The sequence below is a fragment of the Numida meleagris genome, chromosome 1 (genome assembly GCF_002078875.1).
Source record: "Numida meleagris isolate 19003 breed g44 Domestic line chromosome 1, NumMel1.0, whole genome shotgun sequence".
Lineage (NCBI taxonomy): Eukaryota > Metazoa > Chordata > Aves > Galliformes > Numididae > Numida > Numida meleagris.
In genome coordinates, this window is record NC_034409.1 from 103,665,462 (window position 1) to 103,687,139 (window position 21,678).

The window sequence follows — 21,678 nt, forward strand, 5'->3', positions numbered from 1 at the left end:
GTTTAAAGAAATGGGTCCAAAACATCTTTGGAGAAGAAGGTTTGGATTCAGGATACAAACTAAGCCGAGATTTTTGCCTGCAGACTTAGTGTGGATTTGTGACTTATGGGAAGGAAAGGAACTCTTATGCTTTTATTACTTAGCTGTTAATTAATTAGTTATCTAATTGGTCTATAGGGTGATTATCCAGTGAGCAGCTTTCCATTTCATTGATTTTAAAAGGAGATCAAGAAGTCCTTTTGTCACTTGCTGGTTCTATTTGTATTAATTAGCAAAGACTCCCAATTACTGAGACCTTCATGTTTCTCTGGGTGTGGATTCTTGGCCCAGGCAAGTTGTGGGCAGGCTCTGTAAATGCTGCAGCAGCATTTATTTTGAGGGTTCACTGGAAAAACTCAAGGAGAGGGTGGTAATAAGTACTCTGCCTACTGGCGCTAAAGTGAATTCTCCTTCCTCGGATGTGGTTGCCCTAGTTTGCACTATGCCTATGTTGTGCCAGGAAAGTGAGCAAGCCAGAAAGTTTGAATTCTGTGTTTTTTTTTCGCTACCCGTCTACTAAGCACATTTAATCAGGTCGAATTTTGTGATTTACTTTTTTCATGTTTTTTTGAGGAGGACGTAGACTGATAGGAATAAAGTGGTGGTTTGACTTCATGATTTGATGCTTATAACCCTTGAATTAGTTAATCAGTTTTAATACTTATCTAGACCATGAAACTAGTTTTGTAAATCAACTTTGAATATCCATGTGTATGTATGTGTGTAAATATAAATATATATGTACAAGGGCTGCTCTGAAAGTAATGCCTCCTATGTTATTCTGTTGGCCCCTGATGTCAGAGGCAGATGGTGGTGGTGGGGCAGTAGAGGTTGAACCTTCCCACCAATATCCCATTACATTTTGTTGCTGTGTGACAGATGGCAGCAGAGGGGCAGCCTGGCACAGTGGCATCTGACATGGAAGTGTGTATAAAGCAAAGGTGTGGAATTGAATTCATCCATGCAGAAAAAAAGGCATCCACTGATATTCATCGACACTTGCTGAACATTTCTGGAGACCAAACAGTGGATGTGAGCACAGTGAGGCAGTGGGTAGTTTATTTCAGCAGTGGCAACAGTGATGTGAAAGACAAGCCACATTCTGGATGGCCATACACAGCTGTCAACACAAAACTAAGAGCACCTTGGTCAGCTCATTCATGCAAATCATGGATAACTACTAGGGAACTATGTACGGAGCTGAATATTGCAGCAGGGGGGTCCCATGCATGTTCACACAGGAACGGAGAGAATACCATGTGCAAGTTTGTCAGGACCTATTGAACCAATACCATGTGATCCAGGAAACTGTCACCTTCAGCCTCATTACCGACAATGAGATGTGATGTTGCCCCTATGAGCCAGAGTCAAAATTGCAGTCCATGGAGTGATGACATGTGAATTCCCCATCAAAGAAAATGTTCAAGACACAGAAGCTAAAGTGGTGTGCACTGTGTTTTGAGATAGGAAAGGGATGGTCCTTCTGGATTTCCTGGACAAACCATCAACTTTGACCACTACATTGCACTGCTGACTAAGCTGAAGGTTCAAATTTCCGGAGTCAGGCAGAGAAGATGACAACCTTTCTCATGCAGTACAATAACACCGGGCCCCATACCAGTTTGAAGACTGTGGAGCATGTTGCCCATCTTAGCTGGGCTGTCCTACCACACCCACCATATTGTCCAGATTTGGAACCTTCTGACTTTCATCTATTTGGCCAATGAAAGGTGAACTGTATGGGCAATATTTTCCTAGCAATGAAGCTGTCATAGCAGCTGTGAAACAGTGGGTCACCTCCGCTTGTGCAGATTCTTATAAGCACTCCATGCAGGCTCTTGCTCATTGATGGCAAAAATGCATAGCTGATGGTGGTGACTGTGCTGAAAGATAATGTTTTGTAGCTTGGAAATTGCTCTACCAAATAATGTTATTGTGCTCTTGTCAATAGTGTTATTGTGCTACAACAGTAGGGTCCGTGGAAATCCATAGGACGCATTCTTTTCAGAGTGACCTACCTATATACTGTGTATAGGAAAATTTGGCCAGGAAGTTGCCAAGGTTCTGTTTCACTTGTGCACACCAATATAATGAAAACAATGTGGTTTCCACCCTACATGCTCTTTTGGTTCAGAGTCGAGGTCAGTTAATTTTCAGCAAAAGCGAGAGGATTTTAAAATTATGACCACAATCCTCGCACAAAATCTTTGTGGTTTGTTACTTACTACGTTCATTTTTCTTAGTCCTGACTCTCATTATATGGCAGTAAGGGTAACTGTGATGAGTATAACAGCTAATATTAGGAGTCAGATCTCTAGTTCTAGTCCTTAAAATATTTCTCTCATTCAGTGCCTTAGACTGGTCTAGTGCTAGTTGTACACCCTGTGTCTGGAGTTCTTCACTGGAATATATCCCAAGACTCAATGACTGCTGTAGATGTTTTGGAGGGTTGGATGTACATTCTCCAAAGGCCTGGGGAATGTTGAAATTAACTGTCTGTGCCCATCACAGCTTGTGGCTCTTGACCAAAGTAGTGTTTGTTTTCTGGAAGGCGTGCAGTGCCAGCTTCCTTCCCTGCCTCACAGCTTCTCCCCAATTACAGAAGTGCGAAAGCTGACTTGAAAAATACCTAGCATGCTGAATGTGTCCAGAGCAATTACAGTGAAAGAATCTCTGCGGGTTTTGAGCTGCCAGTGTATGTGCTGTGTTAGACAGGGATCTGGTCCCTGCAGGGAGAAGTACCAGACTTGCTATCACCTATGCAGGGTTGGACAGGGAGACAGCTTGCGTTTTAAATGCTTGTGATGCTGCGTGCTCTTTGCAAAACAGCAAAGCCCTTCTTGTTCATAATACTGATAGCTTTGTCCCTGAAGCATCCAGGAAGGCAAACAGTGGCAGCAGCAGCACAACAGTGTTTTGATTCATGTCCCTTCCCCAACTTGTACAGAAGCTAGTGAATTGAGACGATAGGCATCTTAAGGAATTAGTTTTGCCTTTGGGCATCTTTTTGCTTTTGAATGCTGACAGCGAGGGAAAAGGTTGGCTTCAGCTTCTCTTGGAACAGCAGCCATTAATTTTTGAGCCCTTGTATCCGTAGTCTCCCATGCTGGTGTTAAATTTATAGGTGAATATAAAAGGTGAATTAAAATTAGTCTTGTCTTGAGACATTTGATAATACAGATGACGTTCTTAAGAGGTACTTAGGATTCAGCTTAAGTCAGTTGTTGAGTGGTTCTGTCTTTGTATGAATTGCCAGTTGTGTTAGCAGCAGCAGCCTGTTTTCGTAGGCGTTATGTCACACTAAATATTGTAATAGGTACAATTGCACCAAAGGTTCTCTTATCCAGAGAAGCTGTAAACAGCTTTCTCAAGAAAGCAGTAAACTATGGCTGCAATGTGTGAAGATGGGGAAGAGGACAGAGCAAACTTTTGCTCTCTGTGGTGTTTAAGATTCTGATTACATCTAAGTAATGTCATACATGGGATTTCTGTTACATACTCATCTAAGGATGACTTGATCCAGATCTTGAGTAGACTAGACTGTGTGATGTAGTGTGGTTTTATGTTTTGTTCATCACAGGCTCTTTTGAAGGTAGATCTTTGAGGCTGGGCACTTCCAGATCAAATGCTTGAGGGAAAGGGAAAGTTCCTGAGGTCAGAAGAAGTTTCAGTTTTTTTTTTAAATTCTCAGCTGGCTGCTTTGGGGACAGTTGATGACCTAAACTGACAAACTGTGCAGTCACTTATACACTCTTTATGTACTCAGGTAGAGGTTTAACAATGAGAAATACTGAGATGGTAAAAGAAGCCTCTTAAATGGGGTTCCAATCTTCTGTATCACAACACTGTAGAAAATGTTAACTTCCTGATTTTCTGTTCTTCCTTTTACCTTTTTGTTCTATTCATGGGAATTCCTTTACTTTTTAATCTTAAACCTGATAAACATGGAAAGAATGGGAGTTGTAGGCAAGAGTAGGGTGTTGTAAGTATGCATGCGATGCAAACATGGGGGAGAAAAGATGTTTGGAAATAACTTCCACCATGTTTTTTTTTTCTTTCCTTTTCCATTTGAACCTGTTTAAGCTTAATAAATACATAAAGTAAGCTTGATGAAATGTACTCTGTACATTTGTACTTGGGGTTTCTGGTAAGCTTGGTGCTGAGCATGTTTCTGGTAAGTAGACTTTTCCTTACTAGGAGTGTTAGATTTGAGTCCATGTTATAATTAATTGTGGTTGAAAAGAAGAGGTAAGTTTCTGAATGACATTTTAAGGAAGATGTTTGTCTCTCAAGTAGTATCTACTTACTAAATCAATTATTTCTGATAATAAACCACTGAAATAGCCCTGAGTCACAGAGGATTTGGTTACAGTTGGCAATGTTGTTTAGTTCAGGCTTACAAGACAACTTCCAGAGTTCTTAGAAACTGTCAGAGTTGATGCTTTCTAAAATGAACTAAATGTAGGTAGGTTCATTGTTGAGATTAATGTTTTAAATTATCTGAAACCTGGTATTTATCTGGTATTGGTATTGCTTGGGTTTAAATTCTGTTTTGTAGCTTCAGTAATTTCCTTTGATCTTAAACATCGAGTTAAAAAAATGTTGTGGAATTTTGATTCTTTGAAGAAGAAAGGTGGATTTGGGGACAGAAGAGAGATTAGCAGCACTTTGACTTGAAAAGTTGCTTTGTTTGCATGCAGATCTCCTTGCTTCACATTCTCTTCAGGTGAAGTTGCCAGTTCCTTGGCTTATCCCCCATTAAAATGCTAATTAAAGAGCTGTTTTGAGGATGTGATGTTATGTTAAATTCAGACTGAGTCAATTTTCATCACTCCTCCATACTTATTTTTAGTGACTTGCCATCTATATCTTCTTAACTGTTTTCCAAACCCATTTCTAGAGTAAGTATCTTGCCGTCTTGGCCAATAAATGTTTGATGGAAATACGAACTTGGATTCTGCCATTTGTTCCTTACTTTATACCTAGTAAATTATACTGTCGCAGTTACAGAAAACTGTTCCTATCTGGTGCTGCTGTATGTCCAGCTTTCCCTAGACAGTTCCCTCCCATCCCCTGCCCAGCTCTGAACATCAGGTTCAGTCAGGTGTCCAGAATCCTCAAATTTTTGTTACTTCCTTTCCGGAGACCCTTAGTACACTCAGAAGTCACATGCAAATGATTTTTTGTCATGGGTGCAGCATGGCTAGTACACTTTCTTTGCACACACACTTGATCTACCACTTTTATCTTTATTTTGATCTTTTTTGAGAAGTGCATGTCTATCGCTGGTTGTACTCAGCAGCTACTGTTCCATGTTGTTTATGCTTTTATGGTGATTACAGCTTCATGTCTTGCCCCAGGAGTTCAAGCTTGTTCCGTAGATAAAGGACAGCTAATGACACAATTGCTCTTTATGCCTGGCTACAGCTTTTACTAATATTATCAATATATTTTTTTTCTTTTTTCCCCATTCTTAATCTGCTGATGGTTTTTTCGTCTGTCTGCTGTGTCTTGTGTACTAAAGCAGGGTGTTACAGTTAAATGATTCTCTCCAGTTTCCCCTCGTTTCTCATTGTAAAGCTCATTTTCTTTCTTATGGCAGTGTTGATCTTGACAAGTTTACAAATATGTGTTTTTATCATTTCACTAATAAGTTTTTAGTGTTTAATTACATACTCAGTATCATTGAGGAGGTTTTTTTCCTAGTTTTACTGCTTTTGAATTGCAGCTTTCTTCTAAACATATTTTTGCATTCTTTGATTTCCACCTCAGTAAGTAATCCCGGGGTAACATTTTGTGACTGCTTATCAACCAAAAAAAAGACATAATTTTATGCTGCTGTTACTACATTGAAGGGAATTTGAAGGCAGTCATGCTAATTATGATGAAATTCTTTTTTTTTTTGTAATTTAGGGAGGGATGCCCACTGATTTTAAATGCTTCGTATTATCTGAGTAAGTAGTCAGAAGAACTTGAATGTAGTCCTAACTAACTATTAAAACAAAGTATTTGGTATCAATTTCCTTTTTTCTCTCCAGTCTCTTCTAGGACATGAGCTTTGGTGACTTTGGAAGGCTTCTTTTTCAGATGGTTCTGTTTTTTTCTGTTTTTCTGACGTTGTCATCTCTTGAGCTCCCTCTGGCCAGGAAACTAGATGGAACACTGAGTAGTGGTGAAGTCTTTTTAGATGGCTCTGATTTCAGCCACAGAATTGTCCTTTCCTTTAGGACTGGGTGCATGTCTCCTTGGTTTTTTGGAGACATCAGCTTTGCCCAAGCTCTGTTTCAAGCTCTTGCCAAGTTTCTGCCCCGTCTGAGAAATGCATATTGTAGCTTCATGGCTGATGAGCTCATGTCCATTTAGCCTCCAGTAGGAGAAAAAAGATACTTTGCCTTCAGCATGTTGTTCATTTTTTCTGTTTCCCAGTTTTTTTAAAGACACCTGCTTGGTGCCGTCTGAATTATTTACAGCTGATAAAAACTGTAGTAGAGTTTTTACTCATGCTGGTGGTATATCATAACTTCCCCTCACAAAGGGGTTGTTGGAGCTGTGTTGCAGTACTTACTGGTTGTTACTGTGCATTTGTGGCTTTGATCCTGGGCAACAGCTGACTGTGTACCTCTCATCTGTTCCTATTTTTGCAATCTGTTGAGATTCTGAAGAAGTCTGTGCATTAAAGAACTTTCTGCTCACTTATATTATATTTGTGGTATGCTGAAAAGAGCCACAAAAGGACATACCCGCACTATAACTGTAGTACTTCTTGTACTAATCTTTGACTCAAGGTGGCTTTGGAGTGAAAGAAGGGGTGCAATGTAGGCAGGCCTGATTGATCAGTAAGGTCAAGTTTGCATGGAGGCTGTCTGCATTTGCAGGCTGTGGTGGTGGTGAGCCCATACGAATGGGTATTTGTGGAAAGGCACTCAGTTATCTTGACATATGTAGCTACTGCAGTGTTGGCAGCAGCAGCATAAGGTTCTCTCTGCTGTGTGTGGTTCCTCATCCATGGAGAAAGCCAACCATAGACAGAAAGTGTCTTTTGCAAGGTACATCTTTTGTGTTTGACTGCAACTGGCTACAAGGTTAACATGCTAGTTAACACGTTTTCTCTTGGTCAGCTGTAAGTTTTAAAAGTGTGAGGTAGAGGATTGAGGAAGTTTGATCTGTAGATAAGTCTTTCAGCTTTCCTGGGGCAGTTTTCCAAGTATGCATTTCCAAGTAAAAGCATTTGGAAAGTCTGCAGTGACTTCTCCCCTCTTCCTTCCACAGCTATAATGGGGTCATTAGGTGTGCATCTTCTGGAGAGTAATTACTTATGTCCAAATGATGGTGAACAAAGTTCACTAATGAAGTTCACTAAGTTCACTAAGGGTGAACCCAGTTGAAAGGGCTGTGGCTTAATTATGCACCCAGGAGGATGAACAAGGGCTAGAATTGCATACTGGGGCTTACATGCTCTTTCTAACACTTCCTGCTCTCCAGCATGGGTATTCTGGCACTGGCTGACAATTGCTCCTGCTTTTTTTCTAAAGTTTATTTTATTTTTTTATTTCCCCTCCTTGCTTCCCCACAGTTGTGGTACTGGAATAACTGCTGGCTGTTCAGGAAAAAATGTTGTGGCTTCTGGGTTGGGAGCCAGGCAGTACTATTTCCTATGTCCTCAACTGGTCTGGCTCTGGGACAAGCCAAGGAACCTGTGTCTGTGGATATTATGGTTAGCAAAGGCTAGCCTATATATAGTTTGGTTGATGGCTTCAGGCAAGCTATGGTGAACCATGATCTTTTTTGGAGAGAAGGAATGAGAGAGATTGCAGTGACAGGCTTTCAAAACCAACAATTAGTTTATGTTTTCAAAGTACTTCCACAAAAGGAGAGGTTGCAGAAAAGCGTAATATTTTACAATTCTGAATGTAGAAATCTGTGGCTTTCTTTTCTTGTTCTTTTTGTTTTGTTTTGTTTTTAAATATATAGGACGTTATCTTAGATTTCATTGTGTTTGGAAACTGCCCATCATGTTGGACATGCTGCCACTCAAGGAAAATGCTGATTTGTTGTCAAGTACAAAAGATACAGAAAGCCTGAGTGTCACTTGAGGGTAGGAGGGATGCAGAAGAATAAGCTTATCCAATACCATTTAACTTAAATATGCATAGTTGTTATAGAAGGGTATGTGATACAAGTCCACAGCTGGACATACTGCTGATTGTCTGAAGGTCTCAATCAATTATGGTCTCTTTTGAACCAAGCTCTGTTTATGGATCGGAATTTTTTGTCCAAATGGGAAACAAGCAGCAGCAGTAAACCTAATGATATTCTTATTCATTGATCTGACAGATTTCTCCTGTGATAAGTGCCTGAGTACCATGGAGGCTTCTGCAACCTAGCCACACACAGCAGGCACAGAAGAAGACTTGAATGGCAGATCCTATTTCTTTCCAAGCATATGTTTTCCAGCCTAGTATTGGAAGCACCACAGGTGTGCTGCAGTGCACAAAATACTAAAGCTATTAGATTAACTACCCTGTCTTTCCTAAAACTACTATTTTTTCATTATTACTATGAGTAAATAAAATCCTAATGGTCATTATCAGATTCTTATTTTGAAGTCAGAACCTCCTAGAGAATGATACTTATATCAGTGCTTGTTTCACAAAAGCAGCAGTTAACTTTCTCTGACTGCTACTGATATTTCTCCAGTAGCAGGAATTTGAATGAACGTTTTTCATTTTGATAAAAGAGAACATGGATGTGTTGGAGTTATTGTGAAAATGCTACTTGGTCTACTTGACTTTCCAGATGGCATGATTTATATGTAGACTTCTACTTCACGTGGGGGCTGCATAGTTGTGGTCTACCTGGCCATCTGTCAGTGTCTCATACATAAGTTTTGAACACAGTGGTTTTGTTCCAGGTAAGCTTGAAGGAAGAGACTGAAGTCAAATTTAGACACCTGAAATGTTTGTGAGTACAACGTGTTTTGTGCAAGAAGGCAAAAAGACATCCTAAGTCAACAGACAAATAATTTTTCTACTTTTGAGCTAAAATATGATTTAAATTATTATAGCGTAATCCATAACAATGCTTTCACCCTAATTTTTCATACTGTGACAAGAGATACCTTTGGTGTTTGTCTGTTGTGAGAAACAGTAGTTTTAATGCATTGAAGAACTTCGGCAAGGTAGTGACATTTCTTCACATGTGGATGTACTTGTGTGTTGCTTTGATGGTTTTACAATGCAACCTAAACTTACATTGAAAACAGGCATTTTTGCTGACTTCATAACTGCTTAGGCTCTTTGTGTTGAAAATAAATTTCCCAAACAATTCATCTAGCAGGTGAGAAGGAAAGAAAATTTCTGATTGATAGCTAGGAGCAGTAGGTGCAGACTCTTGACTTTCACAGGTCACTTAACCCATGGAAACAAGAAATTGTTTCAGAGTATCTGTGCTCCAGATCTTCCCAAGAGCAGTCAGTGTTGCAAAATGATGCATGTTGAATACCTTTACTCTGCATTTAGAAGCTCTTTCATATCACCTTTCATCCTCGGCAAAATGGAAGAGAAACTCCATATGCCGAGGCATGGACTGCGCCACATGCTGTAAAATTATGGTACCACCTTTTTAACCAATTTCTGTTAAGGGATTTGGACGCTAAACAGCCCTTCTTTTTGAGTCACAAGACTAACTTTCAGTAATCTTTTTCATTAAATGATTGAAGTATTACACAGGTTCTTTTTCCTGGCTGAGAAAGAGCAGTAAAATTATGATGGTGATCTGATTTAACAAAATTGGAACTACTCTGAAAACCAGTGCTTTCATTACTTTATCATTTACAGCTATTGCCATTTCAACAGACAAGTAGACTTGGGAATATACATTGATGTGAAATTTTGCATGGAGCTGGGAATAACACTTTGTGGTTTGTTTTGTGTTTAGTTTGATGTCCACTTATTTTCCTTTCCCTGTAGGAGATCAGTTTCTTAAAATATTTCTTGTCACTGGGAGTGTACCAAGTTTGCAATTGTTTTCAAAACATTATAATTTATACTTTATTAACATTTCCATAGATAGTACTAAGTGTTGCTGCTGAAATCATTGCAATGAGCAAGAAAATGTTGCATCTGTTTTACCTACTGTTTTTGGCTTCCTGTTCCTCAGACTTGTTTTTCTGAGGAGTGAAATCTCTGCGTGTTAGACTAATTACTGCATGCCAGTTCTTTTATTCTTAAAAAGGCTTGGATGTCAGCTGTGCAAAAGTAATGAGACATGCAGCGATTTAGGCAAGGGTTCAAATGTCTATTGCATGTGTGCAGTTGAAGTGTCCAAATGTCTATTACGTGTGTGCAGTTGAAGTGATGGTGCAAAGTGAATGTAGTGCTAATTGTTGTCACTAGCAAGCCACAGATTGGTGTTCCCCATAGTGTTCACTTTACATGTTTTGATGAGCAATATTAACTAGCATCAATGGTCCAGGGGTCCTTGAAACTGTTGTCAGTTCATAGTTGCTCTTTGCCATACGTATTTACTTACACCTGTGCAAGGATCTGCCAAGGTGATACCAGGTGAGTTAAACCCATTGACTCTTGCCTTTTTCTTTTTGTTGGTGCAGCCTGCCTCTGAAATCTGTAGAAACTTCATTGTTGCCATAATTCACAGAGGAACTGGCTATTGGTTGTTCAAGAAAAATTGTCTTTCTTAGAAGGAAGTACTTCCATTTTGTGTTCTCAGGTTACTACACGTTCCCTACCAGTACTTAGCCATACAGATGCATGCGTTGATTGTAATCACATAATAAAAATTAACCAGATTTTTGTACATTTCCTGCTCTCTCTTTTTTTTTCTCTTTCAAAAGCCTGAGACTGCAGCTGTGCTGAAGCGCACTGTAGAGGCTCTCATGGAGAGAGGAGCCATTGTGAGGAACCTCGAAAACCTGGGAGAAAGGGCTCTGCCGTATAAAATCTCCAAGCACAACCAGCGCCACAGAAGAGGAGGGTATGCATGATGCATTTTTCCTTAAAAGCCTTTCAGTGCTCCTGCAAATGTATATATGTAACTGGCATCATCAGGTCTTCCTTGTGCTTTAGGGGAGTAGACAAACGGTGTGTCACCTCAGCAAGGCTTTGTGGGGCTCTTCGTGCGTGTACTGCCCTGTTTTGTGCCTCTTTGTTTTGCATGGTGTTGGCTTCTTGTTCGTTTTTAGATGTTGTGTTGTGTGTGGCCCAAGTTCAGGCCTTCAGAACTGCCTTCCCTAGTGTACACAATGTTATTTTGTTAGGGCGTTTTTACGTAACTGTTTTCCAAGCCGGTCAGGCTGTTTACTGATAAAAGTCTTACTTAATCTGCTGGTTGCTAATTGGCAAGATTGATTCTTTTTCTCTAATGCATCTGAACTAAATGTTAATCACCATATGTATCCCGTAGGACTTGTGTTTGTGGTACACTTGTTAAAGATGACCATGTAAGTACTGCTCGCTTAGAGGATAAATGGTTCCAGTTGCCCCTAGAGGCGGTTCTCAACTGGCCCATCGAGTGTCAGGCTTCTCTGGGGCTGGCTGGGTGGGTGCTGTGGGTTTCACCCTGATCACTCATGTTGGTGTTTGTTGCTCCCTGGACTACCTCCGATGTGGAAATGGAGGCTGGCTTTCCACTGAGGTTGAGAAATGTTGCTAGGCAACCCGTGCTGTGTGGTGCCAGGCCTGCCTGCGGTAATCCAAATAACAATTAGCTGCATGCTTCCTCCATCCTTCCAGTGCAGCCGGCTGTCATCAGGTGGCTGACCAACTTGTGTGCCGCCTTCCTTGGTAGTCATTTGGTACTGGAGAAAGTGAGGTGACTCTGGAGGTGCGCTTATAATGAAGTCCTCCTTAGATCATTTCGTGGGGCTGGCTCACAGCTCTGCTCCCTCTGCTAAAGACCTCTCCATTCTCCTGTGAAGGGGAGCGGTGGCAGCTGCTGGCTGCAGCAGAATGACAGAAAGGCTAGGAGAGGAAACCTCCATGGTGTGCCGGTTCCTTACCCAAAGGCAGTAGCACTGTGGCCATTGATTTCTTGCGCTCTTGCTTCATGGTGCCCATGATAGTCTGCATTCAAAATGTGGCTTGATCCTGAAAGTTTTGCGTTTTAGTCTTGTCTCCACACGGGAGCTAATCAAAGCCTCGTCTCAGGACAGAATTATTAATTACCTTATTCTTTTCAGGCTGGTTAAGCAGAGTGAGGAGCTGGTATAACTTGTTTTTATTATGGATGGGAACTAAGGCAGAGAGTCTAATTTCCACTGATTTTAGATGCTGAAGTTGAGAGTTCTAGATTGTCTTCAAGAGCACCTAACACCTTGAAGCACTTCACCACCTTGGATCACAGTTTCCCCTCGGCTTGAGTAGCAACACTTTGGAGGTCAGGTCTTGGTTTCTTCAGCAGGGAGACCAAAAGAGAAGAAGAACACAGTAGCCAGAAAAGGACCTCAGGCGATCATTGAGTTCAACCCTCCTGCTAAAGTAGGTTCCCTATAATAGGTTGCACAAGTAGGTGTCCAGATGGGTCTTGAATATCTCCATAGAAGGAGACTCCACCATATCTCCAGGCAACCTGTTCCAGTGCTCTGTCATCCTTGTCATAAAAAAGTTCTTCCACATGTTAATATGGAACATCCTGTGTTCAAGTTTTGGGCTATTACTCCTCATCCTATTTCTACGCACCACTGAGAAGAGCCTGGCCTCATCTGTTTGCCTTCCACCTCCCTTTAGATATTTATAAACATTAATCCTTTCTCCAAAGCATCTTTCAGATGTGTAAGCTAGTTTAACTTGTTTACTACAACAGATTATCTGTTTAATAGGCAGAAGGAGGGGATCAGTATACTGTAACCCTCTTCTTTGCAGTCCTTAGAGTGGACAGATTTTCTGCTTGAGGTTGGGTTTTAGTAACAAATAATTTCCATGTTTTAAATTGTGGTCATGAAGCTGTCAGATTATTGTGACCATTGCTGTTCTTCCTCCACCTCCCAGTTCAAGTATCTCTAAATAATTAGCCTCCTTTCTGCTTGCCCTGGATTTGGACTCTCTCTATTTGAATATGGCAGTTCCCTGCTCTAAATTGCCTGGCTTCTTGAACAAGAGATGTGATTAAAAGTGCTTACTAAAGGCAAGAACAATGTTGTTTGGAGAATTTAAATTCAAGAGAAATGAGACATTATAATGGGAAGCAGCAGCCAGTTTCCGTACCTTGTAATGTGAGAGAATGCACTTGTGTAGATACACTGCAGAGGTTGCAGTTCACTGTAAAAGTGTGGTGGATTCCTAATACGCTATTTGATACTTTATATGGTCCAAAGAATAACTTACTCAGGATATTAAACATAATATGGGAACAGAAAGTGAAAAGTCAGTTCTTTATCCACCTCATAAAATCAGTCAGTTCTACTTTACAGCACCTGTAAAAGTGACTTTTTTTTTTCCTAACAGGAAAACATTAAAAAGAAAGGGAAAAAAAACTTTTCAAGATTGTTCAGTAAGCTAAATGTACACCTATACTCGCTAAGAAATCCTAAGATTTTTTTCTTCATAACGAGTTTTTAATTCTGCCTGTCTCCCCTTTCATACCAGGTTGGTATGGAGTGCTAGATTAAACAGTGTATTAATCAGTGTAGTCTCTAACCTATTTTGTTTTTTGTAATTCTGGGCTTTTTCTGAAGTGATTCAAAGGGCTTCTGTGAGAATGCAAGTGACGCTGTGTTTCTGCAGGGAGAGTAGCGAACCTTTGAAAGCTTTTCATTTTTAAGGGGTGGGATCATTTGTTTAATTTTGTGATTCTTAGCAGAGCTCTTCAGGTAGTTTGTTTTCTGAGAGCATGTAGATGTCGTGGGCTCAGGATGCACACTGAATCCATTGCTTCCTTTGACCTCTTGTGTGGTTTTACCATGTGAAAATTAGTGCAATCCAATATTCATAGCATGGGTCACAGCTTAATAGAGCGCATCTCTTAGAGACAGCCCTAGTGACCTCTCCGCGAACCATCTTCCTGTCACTCAGAGTGGCACAGGGTCTCCTCAGCTGTATTTACCAGGAAGACAAAATGATTTTCCTCAGCATCCTAGTTCCCTTGTTAACACCCATTGTTACCCAAGCTGTTCCCCTTACCTTGACTCAAGGACCATCAGCGTGGCACTGCCAGCTGCTCACAGCTCTGCTGAGACGTGCTCTGCAGCATGTCAAGAGGCCATCCTTCCCCCAGCCTTTTGCTGTATGTTTTCTTCATTTAGTTAATTTTAATTTCATTTTAGTTCACTTAGTCCATTTTTAACTGCAATTCAAGTCTTTACATATGGCGGATATCATAAAACGGAGTGACTGATGGAGAAAGACAGAGGTGTCTTTAGTAAATAGCACGGAATGCACAGTCATTGGTCATTAGGCAGGTATCCTGTATCCTCAATACAGCTTTCTTTCCCCCTCAGTTCTGTAGTGCTTCAGCATCATCTGTCTCGGCTGTGCAGCATTACAGGCGCATTACAGATTTAAGAATATCCAGGAGGCTTTGCGGAGAATGAGAATTTTGCTGCCAATTTATCTGTAAAGCTGAGATTTTTCAAAGGTTGCCATAGGGGATAGTGGCCCACAGCTGTCACTGGAATGAACGGTTTTACTCCACCGGCAGCTTTGAAGACCTCCGATCACATGTATAATTGACTTGTTTTTTTTTCTTCGGAAACAGTATTCACTGAGCAGGTGGTGCCTCTGCATTGAGTGTATATTAAAACAAATTTAGGTCTTTCTGTTAAATGCATCTCTTCTGACAGAAAACACCTTCTGTTTTTTAGAGATCTAATACTGACAGGCTTTGAATTTAAGTAATTATGAAAATAGTATGTTTCAGGAACTGTATGGATACATCGGAAGAATAAAACTTGTAAATTGTTAGTGTACTGATATTTTAAATAGAAGTTAAGGGGACTATTAATTAATGGTGTTAATTGCTGTAGCAGAACATTATTCTGTTTCTGAATTATTTAAGTGTATGATTCAAGTATATTCTGTAGCATATCACAAAAATTGTAGCAAATACTGTTCACTTTATGGATGAATGAAACGTGACATAGGGCACTTTGGTTCCAGCATGGGTTAGGTATATAAGTGTACTGGGCACTGAGCCTGAATGACTTGCCCATGGCCATCACGTCTCCAAAAAAAAAACAATGGGAGAGTGTAAATAAGGTTTCTCGACTGTATTTCCTAATGGATTATAGATTTGTGCCAAGTATTTGTTCTGCTAGCTATGACTTAACCGCTTTTGATACGTTGTACTTGAATTGCTTTTAATACAGCAGTACATTTTTTTAATACTATATCATATATATCAGGATGTATTTATTTCTGGAACAAACAGAAGTGAACTGATTTAAATTAAGCGTATGAATTCAAGGAATGCTAAACTCTAGATTTGTTTGCTGTTTAAAATGATACAGAAACAATGAATCTCTCAAAGCTGCTTTCAAATGAAGGGTCTAGACTATGGCTTGCTGATGACATTACAGAGCCATTGCTGCATATGTGGTCAGTGCTTAACTGAGGAATATTGCAACTGCTTGTAAAATGATAGATCTCAGTAGTACAGTCTGTGGGTTTGCACTTTGTGGCATACCTGTTTTCTTTGGCCTTGCCAGACTATGCCTTAATCATATGCTTGTGACACTTCATGCTTCAAGGCATCAGATTAAGGAGCTGGTTTGGGGGAGGTGGTTGGTATGCAGGATATTTTTACTCCAGGGAAGTTGGTACAAGGAAGGCTGCAAAACTGATCTTTAAAAAATAGGTTTGAGGCACTCCTTTGGGAAGGTAGTGGCTCAAACGTTTTGCAAACTAGGGTTCTGTTACACTGGAAGGAGCTATGGCAGGGGCTTTAGGGAGAAGAACGTGGCCAAGCGTAATTGGAGTTTGCATATTGCCTTCTTCTGGATATCTTGATATGCCCTAGAGATTTGTTGTTAGAGATTTTTTAAAATGTTACTTCTATTTATATTTTTTGTTAATTCTGTTGTAGAAAAGATGCTGTTTATCAGCCTAGTCAGTGCTCAAATTTAGTACCATTTGTAAACTGGTACGGTGCTGTGGTCTTTCCCTTCCACTTTGTTCTGTGTAAGTGTGCTTTCTCCTACTTAATCTACCTGTAATGTTTTTAGGCCTTTCTTACATTTTTTACTGTTTCCTTCTCTTTATTTGTGAGTTCTCTAGCTAAACTGTGCATAATTTTGGTTATTCATAACGATTTCCACGTTCTATTTGCCAGCTTTTTCATTGCCTTGGTTTCTTTTTTTTTTTCCCCTTTAAAATTTGATTTTGAATAGATGGCAATGCTCTTTCGTTATTTGCTTACTGGTCTATTAATCATTTTTGTTTTGCTCTTCACTCCCAGTTACCTCATCAACGCACTTATTCTCTGAAATAGCAAGCTCAGATCTTACTTTTGTTCATGGTGAATTGTGTTTTGCAAGGCTATCTTAACATGTGCTTGGGGAATTTTCTTTTGGAGTTGCACAGGGACCCTAGTGGTGCTGGAGTATGCTAAGTAGCACAGGTACCTCCCTTGGAGGCTGTTCTGCCTTCGCCATCAATTTCTCCCAGCTCCCCTTGCTGGTTAAGGGTCTGAAGAAGTTTCTCCTTCTGTGGAAGCACCTTGTGTTTTGCTTTTATGTGGCTCATGACTTCACAGTTCATTGCTAACACGTGGGCTTAGGAAAGAAGGGGCATGTGAGTCTACCTCATTTCTTAGTGCCACGGTGGCCTAATATACAGGGAACAGATAGTTATTAAGAGGAGTATTTCAGGAATTGGGTATAATGTTCTTTAAGAGACTGAGTATTTTGTAAGCGTATCTATGTGAATTATGTTACATGTTCAAACTTTTCCTTTCCTGCAGTATAGGAACGGTACTTACACAACTTATTTTTAAGCAAGCAGCTTGTGGTAGAATGTTATTCTTTGAGGACAAGAGACGTTAAATCGTTGTGTAGTAACCCATGCTATCTGGATATAATTTTATTTATTTTTAAGAGTAAAAAAATAGTTACCCATCAGAGATATTCTCAGGATTGTTTTCAGATTTTCACATACCATCTCTTCCCAGCCTCTCCTCATAAAATATAAGTGATCATATGATTGAAGGACTTCATCCTGCAGGTAATACACTTTCAGTTTCCCTTAGACAGACTCCCTAGATCTTTATGGTTCCTGAAGGCCAAATTGAAGAAAAGAAAAACAGATGAAAGACCTTGCAAACTTTAATACCACCAGACTAAATTTATAGGTAATGTACAGCCTGTGCTGCTTGATTTGTTCAGATTTGAGAACGTCTTACATCTTGGTCTGTTTCAGCAGCAGAGTTCTGGGTCTGCACTGTACTGGGGTGAGAACAAAACCAGTTTGAATATTTGAGTATTAGGCATGTATGTAGTATTTTCTACGAAATTGATTGTCTTCTTCCACTAGATGGGGCTTTCTCCATTGATGAGTTGAACCATTATTTTCCCTTCAAGTGCTTTTGCCCACGTGCATGTGTAAATGTGCACGTACCTCAGGTGCCAGAGCCCTGAAATGCTGTTTTTTTTTCCCTTATCTTATCTTTGAGACTGCAATTTGCAGTTTTCCGCTTTCTAGACGAAATGTCACAGTGCAATAATTTGAGATGTTGAGGTGCTAAGTATCATTTCCTGGTGCACTAAATTCTGTATCATCTTTGTGCAAGTGTGTTGATTAAATGTAATGGCCACTCCTAAGCATTAATTCTTTCAGCTGTGTTTGTGACAAATGTGCAGACTTTTCAAATGCTGCCCAGTGAGCATGGCTTCTAAAATACTCAGAATAGGTCAGGCTTGTTTCTGTTTTGCAGTGAAACAGTATTTTTGTATTTTGCTGCAACACTGCAAAATATCTTTCTGTTATTGAATTAGCTTAGTAACAGGCATCTATGTATAGGTTTGGCAAATGAAACTTCTGAAGACTGTGGACAGTTTAAAAAAAAATAAACCAGTTTTCCCCAGTGCACCAGTTTATTATGGATTATTTGCATCCTTTCTATGGCACAGTTTAATTAGTAAGATACCAGCTTTTGGTTTTGATCTGGAACTTCCCAGTTGCTGTCCTTGTGATTTTAAAGGGACTCCTGTCTATTCCATGCACGTTTTTTAGAAGCTAGAAGTAACACAAGTGCTAATCCTTCCAACTACAAAACGATAATCCTGAGCAGAAGCTCTCCTGCCTGCCCCACTGAGGACAAGTAGCTACAAGAGTTGAGGAAAAAAAAGCAAACTGTGGCTCTTCAAGAACAATGCCGTGGTTCCAAAGATGAAGTGGGCATTCATGTAGCAAAGCAATTCCGTTAACAGAGGATTACCATAGTGAAAATGAATGTCCAGCTATTTTTGTGAGAATACCACTGCTTGCTTCCCTCATGACAGTTTCTTTTTCCCTTCTTGGGTGTTTTGGTGGTACATTTTCTTGCCTTATCTTCCACTTTCCCATTAGGGAAGCTTACTTAAACTCATTGTTGCTGTGTAGAAGAAAGATTTAAAGGCAAGATAGCTAATGGAGCTTGAGCTTATCATCTTTAAGCATACCAACGTTTTTAGGGCACAACTGTGGGACCACACAGCCTTTTCCAAGTCCACCGTATGCATTCTTTTTCCTCTGCTCCCCAGGCACATTGCACGAGCCTTACAGTCATGTTCCAGGAGGATTTACAAGTGAGTTTTGATCCAGGTGTCATTCGGGGTTCTCTGAAGCCATATAGTGTCCATTTGAAAGCCAAATATTTGTGCCTCTTTAGGACTCAATGTTCAAACCATTTTTGGCTTGGATATATTAAAAAGGCTTTTTTTTTTTCCTTTTTTTCTACAATTTAAGCATTGTTTAAATATGTTTCACTGGGTAGGCTGCTCTCCTGTGTTTACATCATCCTTCTATTTACAGTCGAGCAAGATGACAAAAATAACTGTGGTCTCACATTGAATCAATGGAATTTTCCTGCATTTCTCCCCTGATGACTCGGCTGACTCCTAGACAGCCTAAATGCTTTTGCATTTCTGCTTGCAGGAATGAGGTAGTTCCTCTCCTGTATTTTTCCCCATCTTTAAGTCTCCCTGGGTTTTGCTTTTGCTTACTACACAAACAGCAGAGACAGCGTGGTGGATCAGGTCGTAGATCGCTGGATGAAATTAAGGCATACCTTATTAGAGTGGGTGAAAAAAGCCCATAACCTCATGACAGCTGATTTAAGTGTGTGTATTTGGAGGGAAGGTGTTCCGGATCTCCGCGGGAGTTGCATTGTCAATTGTGTTTGCTTATTCTTTTTGCAGCTGTTATTTTCTTCTCTTCCTTTAATGAAAAAATAACATTTTTTATGCTGGCCCTCCTTTGCTCTTTTTTACACAGGAACGCAATTGCTGCTTGTTACCTTGAAGACTGGTTGCTGTTTTAAACAAATGGCTTTGTCCCCAATTACTGCAGTTTTGTGTCCTCATATAAAATACCTATTCTGCGAGGAGTCATAAAGATATGCTGCAACAGCTCATCCTCCCATCCCCCACTTCTCCTTCAGTTATCAACAGTGCGTCAGTGGAAATTTCCACCGTTTGCTAATGTGAGAGAAAGCACAAAGTTGCAAAGCAGCCTTTTGAAGGGAAAAAAACCACCACAAAACCAACAAAAAATCTACTGCCGTTTTAGAAGCACAATGAAAAGCAGCATACCACTTGGAAGCAGAAACGAAATCAGATTCTGGAGAAGTGGGATTAATACGGTGCGTCAAAGAGCATGGTTTGCAAAATGAATGAATGCTCCTGCAAGCCTAAAGCTAGGGGAAGGGGGCATGGGAGTGATGGCATGGCATCAGCTAGGATTTCTCCCCCCATCCTCCCTTATATTAGTTGCAACTGTGAGAGGATTGGGAAGGGTTCTTCCAACAGAGAAGATTTAAGTGGCATTTGTTAAATTTACCAGTGGCTTTTAATGGCTTTAACAGAAAAAGACTTTCCCTTTTCAAGGGATGTGCATCCTTTAGAATTGTTACGCCACTATTCTAGTGACTTGTCCAAGCTTCAAACTCATTCTTCTCCCTAAACTTTTAACCAGGTGGTATCTCCTGTTTTCTGATCTCCAGAAAATAGGAAGCAGATCATTTTTCCAAACAAGTCAAGCCAAACCCTGTTCCCTCTTTGGAGATTTACGAGGAGGACTGAGCCACCAATAACCCTCCAAGCCCTCCTTAGGGCGTGCTGTCCCTGCTTCTCGCAGCAGCCCTCCCTGCTGTGGTCACCGTAGTGGACATGAGCTGGCGCTGGTCCCCCACTCCTGTGATGCGCAGCCAAGGCCCGCACCGGCTGGGCACCTGTTCTGGAGGAGTGGCTGCTTCAGTGCAGGCTGCAAGGAGATTTCTTGCCATCAGGCTTCTCACCTGGGGGAACTTGGTTCTTCTGTCTGCTTTTTCTGAAAAAGACTTCAGTCCCGAATTGTGGCTATTAATACAGATGCCTGCGTAAGAGGTTCAGGATGAGGATGTCTGGCTGAGAAGAATCTTCTTTGCAGTGTTTTCCATATGTGAATTCTGCCTCTGTGCAGCAGAGACCTAACAGGTCTCCTGTGTGTCTGCTGTTTCTGGGTGTTAATTGCGCAAGGCATTTAGTTGGGTGAAGAAGAGTTCTAATGTGGGTCAGCACATCTGTCTGTTTCTGGAGTCCCCACCTCCTGTATTTCCCATTCAGCCTCCCATTCCAGCTTATGGCTGGGGACTTATCCTCCAACATTGCCTCTACGGAAGTGACATAGATAAGAACCCGTGTCTCCTGCAGTACGCAGTCCTGTTAGGTACAGTTTTTAAATCAAACTGGGATGCTTGATCCTGCTTGGGTGTTAGTGATTTAGGAGTGGGGTTCTTGACAAATGCACAGTATGACTTCATTTAAGGGATACTACTTTCAGGGTATACTGATGCTTCGTGGGGAGGTGCACTTCTTCAGCCAAGATATTTACTATACTTTATATATATACTACATGCTATACAAATTAAGGATACTAGTAGGGGAGCAATATTCTCCTTTCTGTAGGTAGGCAGTTGGGTTTGTTTTGCAGATGCCAAAGGTAGTTGTGTGGTGGAGATGAAGTGTTTACCTGGAGCAGTGTATTTTATGCATTCTGTGCATGTGTGGAAGGAAGACCTTTTCAGTCTTGCCAAGGTCAGCAAGACAGTGCGCTTGTCAAGTGCCGACTGTGCAAGTTGGCATTTCCTGAATGCAGCTTCAGCTCCTGCCCCCAGATGGATGATTTAAGCTCTGTTCACATTGGAGAGACGCCTAATTTAGGATAAGTCCATCTATTTGGGTTTATTTTACTGTTTGGTTTTTTTTTTTTTTTGGTTTTGTTTTTAATTTACATTCAGCTCCAAAGCAGAACTTTAAAGAAATATGCCTATGTGTATGTAAGCATGAGATGTTTCGTACTGACACCTGTTTCCCAATGAAACAATACTGTGAACTGAAAGGAGAATGCGTGTTGTAAGCAAAGTCAATGTGCCATCTTACCCTTTTCTTTTCTTTTTAAGAAAAAAACCCACATTATTCAAGTCAAGGTATGTAGACTAATGGAGCAGGTACAA

The 21,678-nt window shown here is 40.5% G+C and overlaps 1 protein-coding gene across 1 annotated transcript in view; it reads left to right on the forward strand.

The window, feature by feature from the left end:
* Nucleotides 1-21,678, forward strand: part of MRPS6 (mitochondrial ribosomal protein S6) — a 46,521-nt gene that overhangs the window by 23,974 nt on the left and 869 nt on the right. Inside the window, exon 3 of the mRNA XM_021399233.1 lies at nucleotides 10,892-11,031. Coding sequence (XP_021254908.1) covers nucleotides 10,892-11,031 — 140 coding nt within the window. The remainder of the gene's footprint in view (nucleotides 1-10,891; nucleotides 11,032-21,678) is intronic.